The sequence below is a fragment of the Schistocerca cancellata genome, chromosome 2 (genome assembly GCF_023864275.1).
Source record: "Schistocerca cancellata isolate TAMUIC-IGC-003103 chromosome 2, iqSchCanc2.1, whole genome shotgun sequence".
Taxonomy (NCBI): domain Eukaryota; kingdom Metazoa; phylum Arthropoda; class Insecta; order Orthoptera; family Acrididae; genus Schistocerca; species Schistocerca cancellata.
In genome coordinates this window covers 226,740,472-226,759,855 of record NC_064627.1, presented here as the reverse complement: position 1 = coordinate 226,759,855, position 19,384 = coordinate 226,740,472, and the positions used below count along the sequence as shown (strand labels likewise).

Below are 19,384 nucleotides of genomic sequence, written 5' to 3'. Positions count from 1 at the left end.
ATTTATTTTCTTGAGAATGAAAGTGAAAATGTACAGAAGTCTAAGCCACTTATCGTATGCTCTGGGCAGAGATTGTGAACAGAAGAGAGCTCTCTTTTGTGGCTGCAGCTCCAAGAGCCCTCCATTTCACCAGTAAGATGACCCTGTTGTACAATTTGGTTGCCATGGTGACTTTGCTGTTGACAATTCAGCCTATTCCAGAGTGTATAAAATGCATGTTTGACCATCAGCTGCTTCTATTTTAAACAGAAATATCAACCAGTTTCAATTATGGACCATCTTCATGGATAAGGGTTAAAATGGTTTAAGCTACGTTACATTTGTCATTACTTAAATAATGTGTAGAGTATGTCATGAATATCAGTATATGACACAGTACTTTTAGAGGCAAACATACTAATAACAAGTGTACATGGAGCAATACCAGTTCATGAGTCATGACAAGCAGTAAAAAATCTATTTCAGTATCTAAATCTAGAAATGGAAGCTTGTACAGTGTTGCTTGACTTCGAGATAGCCAGTTTCCAAAGTTCTCTGTAGCTCATGAAATGAGGGCATGTGACACAGCCAAGTTGCTTCTGTCAAGACCAGAACACTGTGCCCTATCTCTGGGTATCATTCTCTCCCTTCCCTTTAATTATCAGTAGTTAATTTAATAATTTATCAGAAATTATCAATACTATATAAGCATTATATTACTGGAACTCAACAGTAAGACTTCTTAACAGAAATACCTTAATTTCCCTCTTTCTAGCCCATTCCACAGCTAGTCCAAAGTTCAAGCAATCACCTGTATAATTTGGAATTATCACCAAAACTCCACCTGAAAATTACATAATTGGGGTTAGTTATTTGAGTATTCAGTTGATTCCATTTATAGTATCTCTCTATGCTGAAGAAAATGTCAACAGTTTCACAAAAACTATATTTTTTCAGTGAATGAATGGCTAAAAATTAACAATTTAGATGAATGTCTCTCTCTCTCTCCCTCTCCCTCTCTCTCTCTCTCTCTCTCTCTCTCTCTCTCTCTCTCTCTCTCTCTCTCTCTCTCTCTCTCTGACACACACACACACACACACACACACAAATAGTGAATATTAATTACCAGCTGGTGAGCAAGTAGCTTTAACTCTATTCTGTTCTTTGACCAGGTAAAAGATTACAAACAGAATTGAAGCAGTAACCCCATCTTTATTTATAGTCACTTGCTAGTTTAACGTCAGCTGCTACCTTAATAACACTACCCCATTAGCTGGAAATGTATGCCAAAATATCTGTTTTTTACATTCCATAGGATGACATGTGCCAAGGCAACATTCTGCAATAACAGATTTGGCTGGCTGTTGCAAGCCTGTGTGACACTTACGCACAATTTACCAGTCCTTCCTGGTCCTGATAGTCTAACTAATGTATGTAATGCCACAACAGCAATGAATATAGTGCACACTAATATAACTGTGGTGTCACCGCCAGACACCACACTTGCTAGGTGGTAGCTTTAAATCGGCCACGGTCCATTAGAAATGCTACCTGTATAAGCCAAATGACCACAGATTTAGGTTCCACCTCATTCTTTCCATAACTCTCCCAATTCACAGTTCATTGACAGTGTAACATGCATGATCTGTCATTTTAACTACAACCATTTCATCAAAGGTGACTGAGGTGGGCTAACTCAGCAGACCAACTTTCAGGATCTGAGATGGAATGGGCTATTCATGCTAAGCTGGATGGTGACATGTATCAGCTTGAAGATACAGTGAAGATCAGGGCGATGAGGGGATCCATTAACAGCATGCCCCAATGTATCATCAACTTTCCTCAAAGGCTGCTAAGGTATTCTGAAGCTGCTTCTTGTCACATTCACTAAGTAGAAATATCTTCCTGCCTTTCTTTATGTTTCTATTTACATTTGTGATGAGTGATGCAATAATGTCATTATGATCACTGCTTCCTTGGTCTACATAAACTGGATCAAAAAGTTCACGCTGTTTGTGACCAGAAGATCTAAGGCAGAGCACCCACCAAAGTTGTGTGAAAAGTGATGTGATAGTGGCATGGCAGGTAAATGGCAATGGCAGAGAATACATGTAACTCAGCATGTCTTCTTCCAAAGATAATGTGTTCTGGCTTTAGGACACTCAGTGTTATATGTAAATGAATGAAAACTATATCCAGCTATGTAGTTCATTTCTGAGTTAAACAGTACTTTTTATCTAAAAGATTAAAAACCACTGCTTGGGATTCACATGTTATTTCTGCTATGCAGTTTTTCCCATCTGATATAAAAGTTTTATTCTTGGATAATAAAATAAAAGTTGTCTATAGTCAGAATAGTGTATTATTTTACCTCAAGTCGTGATCATTTGATCTTGCACTTCACAGTTTTGTTACCTGGTTGAAAGTCTGCACAAGTTTATGTAGATTGAAAGTGAACATTGTAGACATTTGTGAAATTTGAAAAAGTGGTCTTCGCATTACTTTGTACAATGGGTTTTCATTTATATGTCATATAACACTCACCTGTATTGTTAACACTGACACACTTTATAGCATGCAAGACACTAGAAGCAGGTGGAGATGCAAATACTGAACCAGCTGATACTGCTGTCAGCATACCTTCACCAACATAACCTGTGAAAAATGACAATTCTCTCTTTAAATGTTGTCATAAGCTTTACTTAATTCAACTAACGAATCAGTTCAGATTTGTTAATTTGCAAATCATGTTCACTCAATCATTTTCTCATCATGTTCACTCAATCACTCACTCGCACTCTATGTTCCATAAGCCCTACCATGTAGGAGAGTTTTCAGATAAGTGGACTGAGTTAAGTTACACATTTACAGCCAAAAGCAGCCACAACTGGCAACTTCTGTAAAGCATATTGACAACAAATTATAACCAGCAACACTGGCTGTTTTCAAAGTAGCTGTTTTTCTCCTAGTATTTCCGACAAACGCCTTGTTGGCCGAAAGCCCACTTTCTGACAGTCTTGTTGTGCCTATCTGCGACTCGGCATCTCCACTATATAGTGAATAGCACCTATCCTTTTCATAATATTGTTGGATTTTTACTTTAGACAGACCACTGTTATACTGACTAAATAAGGAAGTATCTGATACAAATATTAGAGTTATGTAGAATTTACATTCACAAACCCAAGTATTCCATAGACTACACTGCCTGACAAAAAGGTGGATTACTCAGAAGGAGAGGAGAAAGCAAAATGAAACTTCAAGGAGTGAAAGCATATGTGATATTAGTTTAGTGATTACAAGGTCAAATCAAATTTACAAAGAACTAGGTAGTATGAGATCATTTAATAGTATGACAATACAACCCCCAACCCCCACTTGGACATGGATACATGCATTGATTTGGTTGATAATAGTGACATAAGACCTCAGTAGCCTCTCCTGAAAGAAGCTGGCTAGCAACTGTTTAACTGGTCCTTGATATCCTGGATACTGGTGCTGGGATGGAGTTGATGTCCAAGCTAGATTGACACATTTTCTATCAGGGACTGATCTGGGGATCTTGTTGGCCATGGGAGTACTGCAACATCATGTAGACAGTTCATATACACACACGCCACTTAGAGACAAGCATTCTGCTTTTGAAAAATGGCACCATCACACTGTCTCATAAGAGGAAAAATCAAGGAATCAGGATGCCCATGACACATAATTACACAGCCAGAGTTCCCTCAATCACAACTAGTTATGTCCTGAAATCATGCCTGATGGCTCCCCACATCATGGTGCCATTGCCACTCCAATACATTGGAAGAATGGGACCTCTCCCCAGGATCTCCCTATATTCTTTGACAATGGTCACCAGGATAGTGCAGAACTGTGATTCATCACTGAACACAATATGATGCCATTCATCAGCAGTGACACCACCACTCCAAATGCAACTGTTTGTGTTGTGGTGTTAGGGGCAGCCAACACATGGGACAGTAATTCTATAGTTGGTTGGTTGGTTGATTTTGTGGAGGGAACCAAACAGCAAGATCATCAGTCCCATTAGATTAGGGGAGAATGGGGAAGGAAGTCAGCCATGCCCTTTCAATGGAACCATCCTGAAGAGATTTAGGGAAATCATGGAAAACCTAAATCAGGATGGCCAGATGTGGGTTTGAACCATCATCCTCACAAATGTGAGTGCAGTCTGCTAACCACTGCACCCTATCACTCAGTAATTCTTTAGTCTGGCTACTGCTAGTCTATGACCAGTGGTGCAGGATGACACAGAATGTTAAAGAGAATTCTTTGCTTGTTCTCAAATGACAGGCACAGATGTGAAGGAGTATGATGGACTTGGTTCACAACACTGTGATCATCTCTTGTGGTGGTCACATGTGGCCAACCAGAACCTTGATGATGATGGAGCCTGCCCTCAACCGACCCAATAGACCCACAATGAGACCCCTTTTACCATGCTTGAAGCTTAAGAACATAAGAAGGGGATAATGAGAGAGAGGCTGGTCTTTGGACAGATGACTCCATGGTGCACAACAAGATGAAAAGAGTACAGAAGGCACAGCAAAAAGAGATGTAGGTACAAGGAGAGGGAAGAGACAAAAGTGGAGGGGAAAAGGCATAAAAGGTGAATATGTTGAAGAGAGAATTCCAATCTAAATAATTCTACATCTACATCTATACTCTACAAACCACATTGGAGTGCATAGCAGAGGGTACATCCCTCAGCCCCAGTTATTAGGGCTTTTTCCCTTTATATTCTCACACATAATGTGGGAAAAAATGATTGTTTAAATGTATCTGTGCATGTTGTAATTAATCTAATCTTATCCTCACAATTCCTAAGGGAGTACAATCTAGGGAGTTCTAACATCTTCATAGAGTCATCATTTAAAGCCATTTCTTGAAACTTTGTCAGTTGACTTTCTCATGACAGCTTCAGTCTACCTTCAAAAGTCTGCCAGTTGAGTTCTTTCTCATGACAGCTTCTGTCTACCTTCAAAAGTATGCCACTTGAGTTCTTTCAACATCTCAGTGACACAGTCCCATGGATCAAGTAAACCAATCAAGAACTTTCGTGCTGGCCTTCTCCATATACATTCAATATGGCCTGCTAGTCATATTCTGTACAGATCCCACACACTTGAGCAATATTCTAGGATGGGTCGCATGAGCTATTTGTATGAGTTCACATATTCTACCTGTGAGTCACTGATATTATATTCACAGGATACTATTTTTTTTAATTTTATGTACTGCATAATTTTACATTTTTGAACATTTGAAGCATGCTACCAACCATTGCACCACTTTGAAATATTGTCAAGCTCTGATTACATATTTGTACAACTTTCCTCAGACTGTACTTTTTTGTCGATAACTGCATCACCTGTGAAAAGTCTGAGGTAGCTATTAATATTGCCTGTAAGATCATTAATATACAGTGTGAACAGCAAGGGGCCCAACACACTTCTCCGGGGCACACCTGAAGCTATTTTTACCTATGTCAATGACTGTCCATCCAAGATAACATGTTTTGTCCTCCCTACCAAGAAATCCTCAGTCTAATTACATATTTCATCTGACACCCATGTATGATTGGTTTTGTATTCCTGTTTGTGCCTGAGTTCATCTTCAGTTACTTGCCATGCCCATTGACACACATTTATTTTTTTCTGCATCTTCACTGTTTTCCATTACATGTGCATGCACCATCTGTTTGCAATCCTAATGAATAAGTGCTGAGAGAGATGTTAAGTAACTGGGTGGTGAATTCCAGCCCTTTTTTCTTAAAAAAATGAAACCCCTTTTTATTACTTTTCCTGTAACTTTATTTTGATGTATACCTTAATTTTATTCCCATAATAACATAAAGCTTGCACCATGAGATAGCTCTCCTAGTATCTCATTTAATTATTACCCATAACCCAGTAGTTAATGACTGCTAATTAACTTTGCTGTTTCAGTCAAACGCATGATTGATTTATTTGCATCTCTCCTGAACTGTTCTAGTAGTCTATTTCACACACAACAGTTCATGCTGACACAGACTACAGCCTAAAACCAGCTTGTAGATGCTTATATCATCTTTAACATTGCAAAGCCAATCTTTTATTTTTGTTGACTGAGTGAAATACACTGGATACTCAAAGAAGAGTTGGCGAACATATTACTTCCACCCATCTACATCTTGTGAAATGACCACAACAAGAAATTAGAACAATAAGAGCCCATATGGAGGTTTATCAACAGCCATTCCTCAGATGTACCATTTGTGAATGGAACAGGAAAGGGTGAAAAAGACAATGGTACCCTCTGCAATATACCATAATGTGGTTTGTGGAGTGTATATGTAGGTGTAGATGCAGGATGCCCTATTGCGTTATGATTCTATGGATCTTTTTAGTGATCAAGCCCATGCAGGACAGATACATTACTCTTTGTTTCAGTTCAATCAAGGGATGAGATAAGACATTCCATTCATAAATACCTTTAACATCTCATTTGGCAGAACCAAGAAGACCAAACATACATTACATAGATTGCTTGGGTGTGCACTCAAAATAAAAGTGTACTATAAAGGTCACACAGCAACTGAGGTACACTTAACAAAGGCTGGCTGAAATTAAGGCAGCAAGCACACATTAGATCATCTGTTGCAGTATGTGACAAATTTGAATGATCAGTTGTTGAAATGATGTACATGAAAATGGAATTTTCAACTTGACTGGAAATTTGTTAATATTCTCTCTACACATTCACATGTTTCCCTTCAATCCTCAAAAATAAATGAACTCATGATGAAGAAAATTTTTGTTAGTACAGGTGTAACAAACTTGTATTACCCAATAGAAAATATGGAACAAACCAAACTGTGTATATTGGTCTTCCTGCACGTGCAAAAAACATGAAAAGCTTTGAGCCTATTAGACATGTAGTTTGTTAATTAAGAGGATAACCTGTTTATAGCACCAATGAGACAATACTAACAATGTTCTGCTATGTTCTGTTGCTACTACATGAGGGAAGATTTTTAAAGTCCTTACGATCTCACTGTATACAATTTTATTTTAAGATGGTAAGAGCTTTCTATTGTATGCTTTCATAACTTTATCTGATCATTGTACAGTACTCTCTAGAAATGTAACAAGATACTATTCGATATAGTAGTCCCATGAAGGAAATGCGTAGGAAGTTTTAGATGCTGCAGAAGGCTATTAGTATATTTCGTCAAGAAGGATCTATCACTATACCATTGTTCAGGCATACATTGCAGTGACTACATTTCTCAGTGAAATGTCAACAATCATCTTCGAATAATGTTGGATCAGAGTAACACCAATACTGTATCTAAATGACTGGAATGTGAAACAGACACTTCCCGTTTCCTGAATATTTTTTAATATAATAAGATTATTACACTCTATAATGCCAGTCAACACCTGAATGATCTACCTAAATACAATGGGGCATCAATAATTATTATATGCACTGATCTTGTTAACATATTTTTCATATATCTTTCAATGATTTGAACAAGTCATTTTTAAAGAAGTATGCAATACACATGAGCACAGAAAACACATGCAAACAATTTTTTGTGTGTTAATTGTACACAAGACAATGGATGTCTCATGTCTGCTTCTTCCACATCTTATCAATTCTGCACACACAGGAAAACAGATAAGCAGTAAACAGACATTAGTCATAAAACAAGAATACTTTAATACAGTTTTACACCGGAAAAAATTTTAAAACCACACCACTTCCTTTAACTGAATGAACTCTATGGTTTGAGTTAATCTGATGATTTCAGTTGCCGCGCGGGGTTAGCCGAGCGGTCTAAGGCACTTCAGTCATGGACTGTGCGGCTGGTTCCAGCGGAGGTTCAAGTCCTCCCTCAGGGGTGTGTGTGTGTGTGTGTGTGTGTGTGTGTGTGTGTGTGTGTGTGTTTTTTTTTTTTGTCCTTAAGATAATATAGGTTAAGTAATGTGTAAGCTTAGGGACTGATGACCTTAGCAGTTAAGTCCCATAAGATTTCACACACGCATTTTTTGATTTCAGTTACTTTTTTATCTCCATTTGTAACACAGAATTTCATTCTTCTGTAACACATTATACTATAATTCCATATTCTCATTGGCTGAGAACAGGAGGCCATACTATTTTATGAAAACTACCCATATTAGTAGTATCCCTTTCAGCACTCACCAGCACTGAATGGCTCATGTCCTGAACCTCCTCCAGAGACCAGAGCAACTTTATTTCCTCTTTGTTCCCACTGAAAAGTAAAAAAAGAAAAATCACAATGCCGTAGTATTTTCAAGCCGTAAGTGATTTTTTTATTGCAGATCATATATCATATAACTGCTATTACTATGTTTTTAAGGATATATTCTACGAGTTGGAACATCAAATGTCAGAAGTTTGAACATCGTAGGGAAGTTAGAAAATTTGAAAAGAGAAATGATAAGGCTCAATCTAGATATAGTGGGGTCAGTGAAGTAAAATGGCAAGAAGACAAGGGTTTCCAGTCAGAGGAGTATCAACATTAAAGCAGAAAATGGTAGAATGGGAGTAGGATTCGTTATGAATAGGAAGTAAGTGAGTTATTGCGAACAGTTCAGTGATAGGGTTATTCTCATCAGAACTGACAGCAAACCAACAAAAACAATGATAGTTCAGGTATACATACCAACACCACAAGCCACACATGTACTGAACTGGTAATTCAGTATGTGAAGGGAGATGAAAATCTAGGAGTCATGGAGGACTGGAGAGTCATGGAGGACTGGAATGCAGTTTTAGGGGAAGGAGTAGAAGAAAGGGTTATGGAGGAATGTGGACTTTGTAGTAGGAATGATTGAGGAGAAAAACTAATTGAGTTCTGCAATAAATTTCAACCAATACTAGCAAATATGCCATTCAAGAATCACAAGAGGAGGAGGTATACTTAGAAAAGGTCAGTAGATACAGGAAGATTTCAGTTAGATTACATCATGATCAGGTAGAGATTCCAAAATCAGATATTGGATTGTAAGGTGTACCACGGGCAGATACAGACTCGGATCACAGTTTAGTAGTGATTAAGGAAAGCCACAGATTAAGACAATGAAGTAAATACAGTATTTCTTCACTTCCAAAAAGCTGACCACACCAATGCTTATTTTTTTTAAAAAAAAAGTATGTTCCTATGGGTATCAAACAATACTTGTGACCAGACTGAAGGTTTTTTGTTAGGGTTGACACAGCACACTATGTTGGACTGAGAGTGATCAACAGATGTAGAACTAACTTCAAGCACACATCAGGGAAGTGCATTGCAAACCTTATTGTACATTAATGACATGGCAAACATATGAATAGCAGCCCCTGACTTTTTCAGTGATACTGTTGTCTACTATGAATTACTGCCTGAAAAAAGTGGCACAAATATGCAGACAGATACTAATAAGATTTCAAAGTTTGTCAACTTGGAATGAATGTGCAACAATGTAAAATTATGCAATTCACTGAATCCATGACTGTAGCAGGCCTACCCCATGACTGCAATATCAGTGAGCCACAACTGGAATCAGTCATACCAGATATGTAACTGGGTCTAACAATTGGTATCAATGTGAAATGGAATGACCACAAAGGCTGTGTCATTGTAAAGCAGATGGCAGATTTCAGTTCATTGACAGAACAGAGGAAAAGGGCAATCAGCCTACAAAAGAGACTGCTTAAAAAACACTTATGGGTCCCATTTTAAAGTATTTATCAAGTGTTTGAGAACCATACTAAGTAGGATTAAAAAGTGATGAATCTGTTTTAGGAATGGCAGCACAGTTAGTATCTCCTTTGTCTGGCCCATGGAAGAACATCATGGAAGTGCTGGAAAACCTAAACTGGCAGATATTTTAATGTAAATGCCAGTTATCCTATGTAAGTCTATTTACCAAGTTTTAAGAACCAGTATTAAGTGAAGACTCTATGAATATACATCAGCCCCCAAAATATCATTCCCTTTGGGTTCACAAAGACAATATTGGAGTAACTATAGTGCACACACTGACATTTATGCAGTCTTTCCCATGTTCCATATACTGTTGGAATGGGCAGAACTGTAATATGTAGTACAATGTTAAACTTCCTCTGCCATGCATTTCACAGTGGTTTGTAAAGTATGTACACAGATTTAAAGATATTAAGTGAGGAAGCAAGAAATATACTACAGCATCCTTCACAGGGTGATTCAGCTGCCCCTACCAATGTGTTTTATGGAATCCGCACTGCCTTCAAATACCACGTTCAAGATATTAATATTTTCTCGCTCACTACACGCACAGTGTTAGTCGTAAAGAAAAAAAATGAACAGGAGCTTTTCGTAGGAAATTTAGAGAATGCTGTTTTCGAATTATTCAAGAGAAACTTTAAAAAAATTACTTTCAAATGTGTTTTTCTTGAATAACTCTACAACTGTGGCCTCCAATGGAAACATATCCCAATATAAAATTCAACTACATTAAATTTACTACAAAAAGCTCCTGTTAATTTTTTCTGTAAGACTAACAGTATCTGCTAAGCAAGTGAGAGATATAAAAATCTCACATTTGGTTTTAAATACATTGTGGGTTGCAAAAAACCCACTGGTAGGGGCAACTGAATCACGTTCTATATCACTTCTGTGGAGACCACAAAGGCAAAATTAGTCTAATTACATCTCATACAGGGGCATTTAAGTAATCATTTTTCCTGGATTCCATATGCAGATGGAGCAAAAAGAAACCCTGTTATGTGGTATAATGGGAAGCACCATCTGTGTGCACTTCACAGTGGTCTGCAGAGTACAGATGTACATGCAGTTCTGAAACATTTATTTTGCAATGTACCTTAAAGTACAGAAACTGGTAAATGAAAGTTGTTTGTTACTCTATTCTTAAGAACATATCATATGCAAATGAGTTGAGGACACAAAAAATACATTTTGTAAGATTACAGATTTATTCATGTTGAGGTGGATGCTCGGGTGAGATACACCAAACAACACCTTATAATCAGTTCATTTATTCACCTCTTTACACAAGTAAGGATTACAAAGAACTAGATTGCGGAACTACACAAAGATTATATTTTGCTTAGTTCAAAGATGATGCTCAGATCGATACTGGTGTCGACCCCATTGGCGCCACATAGACACCCCCCCCCCCCCTCCCCACAGTACGGAGTACTCCTGAGAGGCCGGGAGGGGGGGGGGGGGGACTATGGCGTCGGCAGGGGTGGTATGCTTGACAGTGTCGGCAGGGAGCTGTGAGGGTAGATGTCATGAAGAAAGGTCAGGCCACCGAACCTGGAAGTCGTTGAAGCGTGCCGGGCGTCATACTGGGTGTGCTGGTTGTGTGACGACAGGTAGGCCAGCAGTTTGCGGGAGGAATGGAGCGACGACGATGATGTCTCCGGTGGGCATGGCAAACACACGAAGCATGTCCAGGTAAATGTCCGGCGTGAGGGGAACACATTTTACCAGGTGGCAGGGAATGGCAGAGGTTGTGTCATGGGTACCTGATGAAGAGAAACACACAACGAACAGTGTGTCATCACGCAGTATTATAGAGATGCCGTGGATTATGTCCGGAGGGACAGGCACAAACATCTCAAGTGAGGGCACGTTCAAGATGGGGGGGGGGGGGCGTGAGACAGGGCGATGCAGGCAATGGGGGAGAGGTTGAAGGGACCGGAGAAGGGCCCAGCGGCCAGGGCATGATCGTAGGTAAGCTCGATGTGGGCAGCATGTGATCACTCGACGGAGTGCGTGAGACCAGAGTAGAGGGCAAGGTCAGAGAAGAGCTCGACGATTGGAGCTGGAAGTCACTCGACTGAGTGAGTAAGTCCAACATGGAGGGAATGGTCGGAGCGTTGTGAGCCACGACAGTGAGTGGTGTGGTCGTGGCCTGAAGAGGGGTAGAAGCGGGCTCGCCATGAGCAGGCTTAAGTCTGTTGAGAGAGACTGTATCGGCTGAATCTTTTATCTGGATGTCATAGGTGTTGGCTGAGCGCCGGAGAACTCGGGGTTGGAGGGGAGCACGGACAGTGTCATCTTGGAGCATGACGTACTCGCAATTGTTCAGAGATTTCGGGACATGAACCTTAGGGCAGGAATGGCTGGCGGGCGGAGGGATGTGGAGGTTGATGAAGTAGCATCTGACGCAGTCCACGAAGGAAGGTAAGTCAGACTGAGGGAGAGATGTGGAAGGGCTCACAAGTTCGCCAGGGAGAAAAATTTTCTGGCCGTATACGAACTCAGCTGTTGTGCCTTTCAGGTCTTCCTTATAGACCGCATGAATGCCGAGTAGCACAAGGGGAAGGGCCTCCATCCAAAGAGAGTTGTGGCATCAAAGAGCCACCTTGAAAGTGCAGTGCCAGCGCTCAACTAGCCTGTTACTTTGCGGTTGACATGCTGTGGTACAGATGCGCTGGATGCCACAAATGTTACAAATCTCGTTCCACAGGGCCGACTCAAATTGTCTGCCCTGGTCAGTCATGATGATAGCTGGACATCCGAAACGCGATACCCATGACTCGATGAAAGATCAAGCAACAGTTTCTGCCGTGATATTGGGGAGGGGGACAGCCTCGACCCAGCGAGTTGTTCGGTCGATACACAAGAGAACACAACGAAAGCCATCCATTAGAGGGGGGTGGGGGGGGGGAGAGGGCTGACAATGTCAATGTGAATATGCTGGAAACGGGAAACGCCCAGGAGGGATTGAAAAGGCGCCGAGGGGGGGGGGGGGGTGAAGTGTGCTTGTGTACTTTGCAGCAATTGTACGCAACACAAGAGCGTGTCCTTGGTTGGGATGAGGGGGCGTAACGTGCCCATACTGTTGTCACACCAAAAATGCCAGGGAAGGTGGTGCGGACGAAGTGTAGTAAAGCGGTAGAGTCTGAAATCAGGTTTTGTGAGTCCTTGTCAGTGGGTTGGAGGTTAGGCAGTTCAGAGAGGTCCAACAGCGAATGAACGGTGTCGACTCATGAAAGGAAATCAGCAACTGTATTGTCATCACCCTTTATGTGTCTGACATCGGTGGTGAACTGAGATATGAAGTCCATGTATCTGAAACAGCGAGGAGGCGGTTCAGCTGGTGGGTTTGAAATGGCCGCAGCCAGGGGTTTGTGGTCTGTTAAAACATAGAAAGGACGTCCCTCAACGTCGGTCTTAAAATGCTTGATCGCTTCGTAGACCACGAGCAACTCCCTGTCAAACGCAGAATATTTCCGTTGTGCATTGGTGAGCTTGCGCGAGAATAACTGCAGAGGCGAGGTTTGGCCGTCGACTGTATGGCTAAGGACAGCACCGATGGCAGTATCGCTCACGTCTGTGGTGATGAAAAGCTGCACATTGGGATGAGGATGCGTGATGGTGCAGGCCTTGGCAAGAAGATTTCTAAGGGCAGTGAAAGAGTCAGAGTCAGTCATAGCAGGGGTCCATGGAATGGGCCGAGATCCAGACGTCTTGGTGCCTGCCAAGGCGTCCGTCAGTGGAGCCTGAATCTCCGCAGCCTGAGGTAGATGACAGCGATAATAATTAACTGTCCCCAGAAAGTGCCAGAGCTCTTTGAATGATGAAGGTCTGGGTAGGTTTAGTATTGTTTGTACTTTGTCAGGGGGTGGTGAAATGCTGTCGGCAGAGACCCGGAAACCAAGAAAAGTGACAGCGGGTTGATGTAGCTGCAATTTGTCCTGGTTGGTCTCGATGCCTGCTGCCACGAGAGTGTCCATAACAGTTTGCACATGTCGAATGTTGTTCTTGACGGAGGAGCTGAACACAAGAATATCATCAAGATATACAAAGCAGAATTTTAGTCCAAATAGCACTTCGTTGATGAAGCGTTGCCAGGTCTGGGTTGCATTTTTCAGACCGAAGGGCATGAATCGAAACTGAAATGATCCGATTGGGGTGGTGATTGCTGCCTTCTCGATGTCTTCAGGAGCCATGGGGGTCTGGTGGTAGGCACATTTGCAACCAATGACAGAGAACGTGGTCGCACCTGTGAGGGAACTGGTAGAGTCAGCAATGTTGGCTATGGGGTAGGTGTCCATAATTGTTCATGCGTTTAGTCGATGGTAGTCTCCGCACATGCACCAGGACCCGTCTTTCTTGGGTGTCATATGAATGGGCCTAGGCCAGCTGCTGGCAGAGGGTTCGATGACGCCGGAGTTTAGAAGTTCAGAAATCTGCTTTTTAAGGTCAGAGAGGTGCTTGGGACAAAGTTGACATTGTTTACTGGAGATCGGGGGGCCTGGCACGAGGCGTAGCTTGTGAACCATGCCATTGGTGACGACGGAAATGTTGCCGGCGGCACAGGAGGCAGTTTGTTTACAATGTAAGGCAGGCGGGACAGGCAAGGCAAGGTCGTGGTATTCAGAGCCACTCGGCGGATCTGACGGGAGCCGAGGCAGCGAAGTGTCCCAGGAGTCAACATGACAAGATGGCTGCTGACCCGAAGCAGTGGCACCATGGTCGGGTGAGCTCGGTAGAGCTCGTGAAGCATTAGTGAGTCCATTGTCCGAGGACACAGCCTGTGGCAGCCCGGTTGTGGGCAAAACACTAGACGCAAGTGCACTGTTTGTGTTGTCAGTGGTGGTCACACGGTGGTGAGCAGGAGCCAAAGTTACATAGTTTGAGGTGCTGCCCGTGAGGGGAGGGGTAGGAGCTGTCAGTACGGGAATACGCGCCGCTCATCACGCATGCGCGCTCATATCCGGCCGAGTTTCAAATGCTACCGTGTTAGGGGGGTGTAGTCCTGTGGAACTGTCAGTACACGATATGGTAGACTTGATAACACAGTTGCGAGGGGTAGTGGGAGGTAAGCACACAGAGGCTCGATTGCTGGGACTACAAGCAGATTCGGCACCCTTACTGACCTTGCTTTGTCCTTGCTGCAGTGTCTGTAATTCCTTTGCTGCGTCGGATAGCTGGAGCTGAGTTTCGTGGAGCCGGAGGGAGAGCTCGAAGTTTTCCTTGCGTAGGTGAGCGACGTTTTCAAGCTCAACCAGGCACTAGTGCATTGTTTCTTGTAACGTCGTCGACCGAGCCGAGCATGTATGGATGAGATGAGCCCGGAATGACGTGTCACGGGGAAGGGGGGGGGGGGGGGGGCATTTGCTCGACGGTGTACAGGGGAAGTGAGTTTTGGATGGGTAATGAAACACGGTGTTTCACACTAGATACGGTTTGTGGTGTCGCAAGAAGTCAATGCCTAGTATAGGTTCATCAATATTGCACACTAAAAAAGTCCACTCAAGTTTGCAATTTGCGGAGAGTGAGACGACGTGGGAGGTTGATCCCAAGCATTGCGGTTGAGTAGAATTCACAGCTTGCATTGAAGTATGATGAGGGGGGGATGTTCAACGACACTAAGGACGTAGGCAGCAGCGAAACATCGGTGTCCACTAGGGAAAAGTATCCCGACGAAATGTCTTTAATATAAAGTCATCCGTAATTATCCGATTGTTCCCAGACAGAATGGAGCACTGGGAGGTGCCTATCATGTTGTGCACACCAGGCGGCACCTGGACCTACCTGCGATTTGCGTTTGGGAAGCAGCAGGGTGGTCTGCAGTTCCGTGCCACCTCACCAAACCGTGTGTGGAAGTAACAGTATGGGTAGTGCGGCTGCATTTCCTGCGGAAAGTTCGTTGCCAGAGGCGGTGGCTGAGGTTCGGTGGCCGCAGCCGGTTCGGTTGCAGGAGGGGGCGTGACCAAGGGTGGAGCCGGTGACGTTCCAGCTGTTTGTATACTGCGTCCCGGAGGGAGCGGAACAGTCGGTACAGTGCAGCCCCGGCTGCGGGACTAGGAGCCTGAACCTGAGACTTGCCAGGTAGGCAGTGGCTGGCGAAATAGAGCAGTGATGCATCATGTAGTTTGTCAGCAATTGTCATTCATTGCTCGACAGGTTCGGGAGACCTCTGAGCCAGAGCAAAGCGGATGTGGGGAGGTAGTTTATCTGTCCAGACGGCGAGGAGAGCAGTGTCAGAGAGTAGATCGTTGCTGACCAGGGCCCGTAGCCGTCTCCAAAGTTGTGAAGGTTTGTCATTGCCTAGTTGCTTGATATGGAGCACTTGCCGTATTGCTGTCTCAGTTGAGTGCGCAAGCCGACGTAGAACTGTCTTTTTGGCTAGAGTGTACTGGGTAGCTGAGTCCAGGGCGTCGACCAGGTCAGCAATCAAGTCCTCCTGGTCGTGCAGGTGGGTGATAAGGCACAAGAAATATGATTGATTCGTCGAGTTTGAAATGGTCGAACACTTCATCCACAATTTTGAACCAGGTTGTTGCCCTGTCGGGATTGAACAGCGGCAGCATCGGTAAGTATTGTAGAAAATTCAGAAGAACAGGGTGAGTTGACTTCATTGGGGCACTGCCTGAAACGAGCTGTTGTTGCTACAGTACTCCAGGAGAGTTGTCTCCAGGGTATGTGGTGACGACGGCTGGTCGGGTGGCAGCGTGAAGGTGACACGTTGTGGTTGAGCCCGATCCGTCGCGACGTGGAAGGCCGACGCAGGTGAGACACCGCAATGTGTCAATTGCAGTTGCAGAAGTTCGACTGGAGCCGGTGTGTGTGTGTGTGTGTGTGTGTGTGGGGGGGGGGGGGGGGGGGGGGAGGCAACAGGTGAGAAAAAGTTCAAAGTTTGAAATCACGTGCCAGTCTGCAGAAAACTCGATGTGCGATCAGAGTCGGAGCCACCTGTGTTGCAGGGAGGCTGCGGAGGTGTGGGCTGTCCAGAAGCACAGAGAGGAAAATGATGTCGACTGTTGGGCGGAATGTGTGAATGTTTACTGTTCATAGTCACTTCACTCGAAACGGTGGCGCAGATAAGGTGAATGTTGTGGCACAAAACACTGAGGCGTAGCAGTAGGACTGAGATGGAGGTCAGGCACAGATAACAAGCCATTGTTCCTGTTGCAGGCCGAGGTATTGAAGCAGGAAAGCATGTGCTGATGCTGAACTGAGGCAGGCGCGGGCGTGGTCAGATGCTGAGGAGGTTGACCTGTGAACAAAGCAGTTCTGGCCACGTGGCAGGAATCCACGTGATACTGCACGGATTGCAGCATGGCAAACCGTTGTCCTGGCGGTGGTAGGTTATCCAACGAAGCATTTGCAGAAGTCGGCATTGATCCTGCACTGCACAGAGATACATAAGAGGTAACTGCACCATCGATGAGGGAGGGCACATGTGGCGGGAACAAAGTCATCTGATAGCTGGAGTCATGCACACTCCTAACCTCACTTATTGTTGCAGGCACGAAAACGTCTGGTGAAATTGGTGTAATCGATGAGTGAGAGGCATCGTGTTGCAGTGCTGGCAGGTGTACATTGCCCACAAGATGATGCATGTCGATCACAAAATCCAGCATTAGGCGTTTAGCCGAAGCCATTGTTCGAATGTTGTATTGATGTAATACATGCGAAAATAACCAATGTGGAGGCCGAGGACACAGGCAACTGGTATATTTTGTGATCTGTCAAAGGCATTTGACTGTGTAAATCACAATATCCTTTTAAGTAAACTAGAATATTATAGTGTAACAGGAAATGCTGCAAAATGGTTCAAATCTTATATCTCTGGCAGGAAACAAAGGGTGTTATTAGGAAAGAGACATGCATCATCCAACTGGGAACTAATTACATGTGGGGTCCCACAAGGTTCCATTTTGGGGCCCTTACTTTTCCTTGTGTATATCAATGACCTTTCATCAGTAACATTACCAGATGCCAAGTTTGTTTTGTTTGCCGATGATACAAACATTGCAATAAATAGCAAATCAAGTGTAGTCTTAGAAAGATCAGCCAATAAAATATTTGTGGACATTAATCACTGGTTCCTAGCCAATTCTTTATCACTAAACTTTGAAAAAACACACTACATGCAGTTCAGAACTTGTAAGGGGTGTCCCGAGAGTATATGTCTAACATACGATGACAAGAAGATAGAAGAAGTGGACAGTGTTAAATTCTTGGGATTACAGCTTGATAATAAATTCAACTGGGAGGAGCACACCACAGAACTGCTGAAGCGTCTTAACAAATCTCTGTTTGCAATGCGAATTTTGTCAGACATAGGGGATATAAAAATGGAAAAGCTGGCATACTATGCTTACTTTCATTCCATAATGTCATATGGGATTATTTTTTGGGGTAATTCAGCAAGCCAAGCTAAAGTTTTCCGGGCACAAAAAAGTGCAGTAAGAATTATATGTGGTGTGAACTCAAGAACATCCTGCAGAAGCCTGTTTAGGGAACTAGGGATACTAACTACAGCTTCCCAATATATTTATTCCTTAATGAAATTTGTCATTAAAAATATATCACTTTTTCAAACCAACAGCTCAATTCATGGAATCAATACTAGAAATAAGAATAATCTTCACAAGGATTTAAAGTCACTTAGTCTTGTACAAAAAGGTGTGCATTATTCAGGAACACACATTTTCAATAACTTGCCAGCAGCCATAAAAAGCTTAACAACCAATGAAATTCAGTTTAAGAGAAGCCTAAAGGATTTATTGGTGGCAAACTCCTTCTACTCCATTGATGAATTTCTTAGTAAAACCACCTGATTTGTTGGTACAACATAACTTCTGCAGAATTTCAGTGCAGTAATGTGTTCACTGAAAATTTGTGTGTGTGTGTGTGTGTGTGTGTGTGTGTGTGTGTGTGTGTGTAAGTATAATCTAACTTCTGCACCATTTCAGTGCAGTAATGTGTTCATTGTAAATAAGTATTACAGTAGTTGTATTACATGTTTATTACCTTATAAATAAATAAAAAACTTTTTTACTTTAAATTCAGTGCATTAGTATTTGTAAAATGACTTAGTGTTCATTAAAAAATGACGATCATTCCACTTGGGACCTGTGGAATGGTAGATTATCTTATTTGTTTTAGTTGTAAATATTTGTCATGTATTGTCGTTTTTCTGACATGTTCCACATCCTGGAGGACCTCCTCACTACGGATCAATTGGAATGAAAGTGAATCTAATCTAATCTAAACAGTAAAACGGCAAAAACAGAAGACATTACAACTCGGGGTCACCAGTGAGGTGGATGCTCGGGTGAGATACACCAAACAACACCTTATAATCAGGAGTTCATTTATTCACCTCTTTACACAAGTAAGGCTTACAAAGAACTGGATTGCAGAACTACACAAAGATAATATTTTGCTTAGTTCAAAGATGGTGCTCAGATCGATACTGGTGTCGACCTCATCGGCACCACAGTGTATTTATATTATAATATAGGGTCATACCACAACAAGGACATCATCATCCACAGTAAATTTTCATAAGAGAGCATGCTAATTTCTTTAAACGAATATACCAACTGACTATAATTAAAGGGCAGCTACTCA

The 19,384-nt window shown here is 42.5% G+C and overlaps 1 protein-coding gene across 1 annotated transcript in view; it reads right to left on the bottom strand.

The window, feature by feature from the left end:
* Positions 1-19,384, bottom strand: part of LOC126161557 (triokinase/FMN cyclase-like) — a 188,036-nt gene that overhangs the window by 99,977 nt on the left and 68,675 nt on the right. Inside the window, exons 3-5 of the mRNA XM_049917495.1 lie at positions 8,200-8,269; positions 2,524-2,634; positions 735-823 (exon numbers count right to left, since the gene is read on the bottom strand). Of these exons, the coding sequence (XP_049773452.1) occupies positions 735-823; positions 2,524-2,634; positions 8,200-8,269 (270 nt within the window). The remainder of the gene's footprint in view (positions 1-734; positions 824-2,523; positions 2,635-8,199; positions 8,270-19,384) is intronic.